The 3,020-nt window shown below is 30.6% G+C and overlaps 1 protein-coding gene across 1 annotated transcript in view; it reads left to right on the top strand.

Moving 5' to 3' along the window:
• The first annotated feature begins 1,920 nt into the window (after window positions 1-1,920).
• Window positions 1,921-3,020, top strand: part of LOC107711532 (raftlin-like) — a 35,727-nt gene continuing 34,627 nt past the window's right edge. The window contains exons 1-2 of the mRNA XM_016516518.1: window positions 1,921-1,926; window positions 2,009-2,078. Coding sequence (XP_016372004.1) covers window positions 1,921-1,926; window positions 2,009-2,078 — 76 coding nt within the window. The remainder of the gene's footprint in view (window positions 1,927-2,008; window positions 2,079-3,020) is intronic.

Raw genomic sequence — 3,020 nt, 5'->3', positions numbered from 1 at the left:
GTGTTCTACTGTACAGACGTGAATTTACTTTTCCTTCAGCCTGAGGTTTATTCATTACACTTTTTGGTGTGAAAGGGCTTTTACATTTGCTATAAATAGAACGTCTTATATTAAAAACAATCAAGCCCGGCTCATATTTAAAAAGTAACGCGGAAGTAACGCAAAAGTAACGTAACGCATTACTTTCCATAAAAAGTAACTAAGTAACGTAATTAGTTACTTTTTTAGGGAGTAATGCAATATTGTAATGCATTACTTTTAAAAGTAACTTTCCCCAACACTGGTAGTGATGGCGTTAGCACTTGATAAACCATGAGACTTTGAAGGACAGCAGTTTTTTTAAAATTATTATTACATAAGATTTATGATGATTTTACATATTATATCATATTACATATAAGTTATTTAAATCATATTGCAAAGTACTTTTACATGGACAAAAATACTAAATAGTTTTATTTAAATCTATGATTTAAATCTACAGCTTTAATATTTAGGTGGATTTCATCTAAACATCTCACCTACAACTTTTTCACTGTTGCTGCACCGTAAAAGAAACATTTGTTTCTTTCACATTTTCGTTCTTAAATTTGACTAATTAATGCAAGTTTTAACTATAGACAAAAATGTAAAAAACACTAAATACAATTTTTTTTAAATATTGTAATGCAATAATCTAAATAAAATTTAAAAATACAAGAATTTTGATTTCGACCCTATTTAATTTAAATATTTATATTTAAAATATTTTTTTATTAATTTATTTTTACAATTTTAAATCAAATTCTTATATTTTTATTTTATTTAAATTATTGCATTACAGTATTTTTTTTTAGTATGTAGTGTTTTTTCGTCTGTAGATAACTTGCATATATTTGGAGAATTTGGAAATGTAAATGTGAAATGAACAAATTGTGTGACGTATAAATATTTCACAATGTAAACATAATAAATAATTATTTATTATTATTACATTTAGTTGTAAATAATTAATGTTATGCACTGGAGTAATACAAATGAGGGGGACATGCGCATAATTGGCATGAAAATAACAAAAAATTATATATATAAATATCAAAATTGTTCTTTATTCAAACTATAAGTTGACTTGACCTTTTTCGGGTTTTGGGCCTAGAAGTACAGTACACTCTCAGCTGTGGTCCTCATGTGGTGGATGCAAATCCATCTTATTTCCATCTCGCTCTGGCCCCTATTCATAAAAAGGGCAGAAATAAAATAAAAATCAGCCTGTAATAAAGTGATGCACATGTACTGTGTCCGTTAAATGGGTTTATAGGAAGAACCTGTTGTACCCCAGTTGAAGTAAAACAACAATTAATGCTTCATTCTTGCTGAGATAGATTTGTGCTGTAAATGCAAGCCGTTCAGATCGCTCTCTCTCATTGGCTTCTCTTGGTCCTGTCCGAGGCAGTTAATGACTCAATGCAGTCAGCGGCAATCTAAATGATCGCTGCCAGAACAAAAGTGCATCCATATTTATCTTTTCGGTCAATTTCCCATTAGTTCTAATATAGGTCTGAAAATAGGGAGGCTTTACTGGGTAAAGCAGGCACACAAACAAATTCATCTTAGACTATCGTAATCCATTAGGTCCGCTCTCTTTCTCTTAGTGGCAGATGTAAATAGCGTTTTGTTTTTCAGCCAAACGTAATCTCGTTGAGAAGAACGAATGGTCGTCTAGTGAGAAACGATGATCCTAAATACTCGTTCCAGACTGCCACTACATCACCTAATTTCCTTAATTACTCACCTCCGCTAGACCAGGACACCAGCTAATTAGTGGTTAAGCCCATCTACAAACTAATTAATTAAGTGTGAAGGACCACAGCGAAGGAACACGCAGTTCACAGAGCAACAAATCTCATAACCGTGCTGAGAAGACCAGTCTGAGTTTGGGTTATGATGGTTGGTTAGTACTGGTTTAGTCTCTGGTTAAGATGGTTAGTACAGGTTTAGTCTCAGCCTCAGACTAAATATTCATCCACAGTCCACTACTCAACACTTCAACAGCGGAGCTTCACTAGTGGACGGATACTTTCAGCTGGCCAGTGACAACGGTGAGTCAGTGCTGATACTTCTCAAACTCAAACAATCAGAAATGTACACTTCATCACACTAGTGGATTATAAAAATACTGTGGTGGTACCATGATTCAGTGATGCTATTAGCATTTGATCCCATCACTAAATATACTACATGGTGCAAGTGTTCAGAGCCAAACATTGTATTATGGTTTTCTAAACATATATTAAATAGTGGATTATACAAAAAATTGACAATTTTTTTTTTTTTTAATACATTACTTCCCTAGTAAAAAAAAATATATATTTAAAATACATTTATTTCATACTAAGTATAGTTACAGATATAAAAATTATAATTGAACTTCATTTGGTGTACTACTTGTGCACAATGCACATTTCTTAATATTAAGTCTAAAATGTATTTTAATGTCACTATTGATGAGGATTTTATGATCTTTGAATAATATCGTTCTTTAAATACAAAATATTTAAAGTGCACCTGAAGTATACTTGCAATAGTTCCACTTTAGCACAATCAAATATACTAAGTATATCTTTAATTAGACTTCAGCACTACTTCTGCACAATTAAAGTGCATTAAGTACAAAATTAGTTGTTCCAATTTAGCAGACTAAGTAGACCAGTTTAGTATACTAAAAGTACAACTGCAGGGTATTTTATTAAGTACATAAATATGTAAATATATTTGTAGTATACTTAGCATGAAAAATGTATTTCAAATACATTTAAGTACATTTATTTTTCACTAGGGTTAATACATAAAAAAACTATACAATTCATGAAATTAAATTCTGAGTACTACATGGTGTCCCAAAACTGTAACAATTGTATCACCATTTTCTGTAAAGTGTAATACATTATTAAAATATATTAAAAGATGGAAAACAGTCAATGAATAAATAAATTCCAAAATGGGATACACAAAAAATATATATATATATATTGACTAAATAT

The sequence above is a fragment of the Sinocyclocheilus rhinocerous genome, unplaced genomic scaffold, assembly GCF_001515625.1.
Source record: "Sinocyclocheilus rhinocerous isolate Xijiao unplaced genomic scaffold, SAMN03320098_v1.1 scaffold1079, whole genome shotgun sequence".
In the NCBI taxonomy this organism is placed as follows: Eukaryota; Metazoa; Chordata; class Actinopteri; order Cypriniformes; family Cyprinidae; genus Sinocyclocheilus; species Sinocyclocheilus rhinocerous.
The sequence above is the reverse complement of the archived record's forward strand: the minus strand, read 5'-3'. Positions and strand labels throughout refer to the sequence as shown.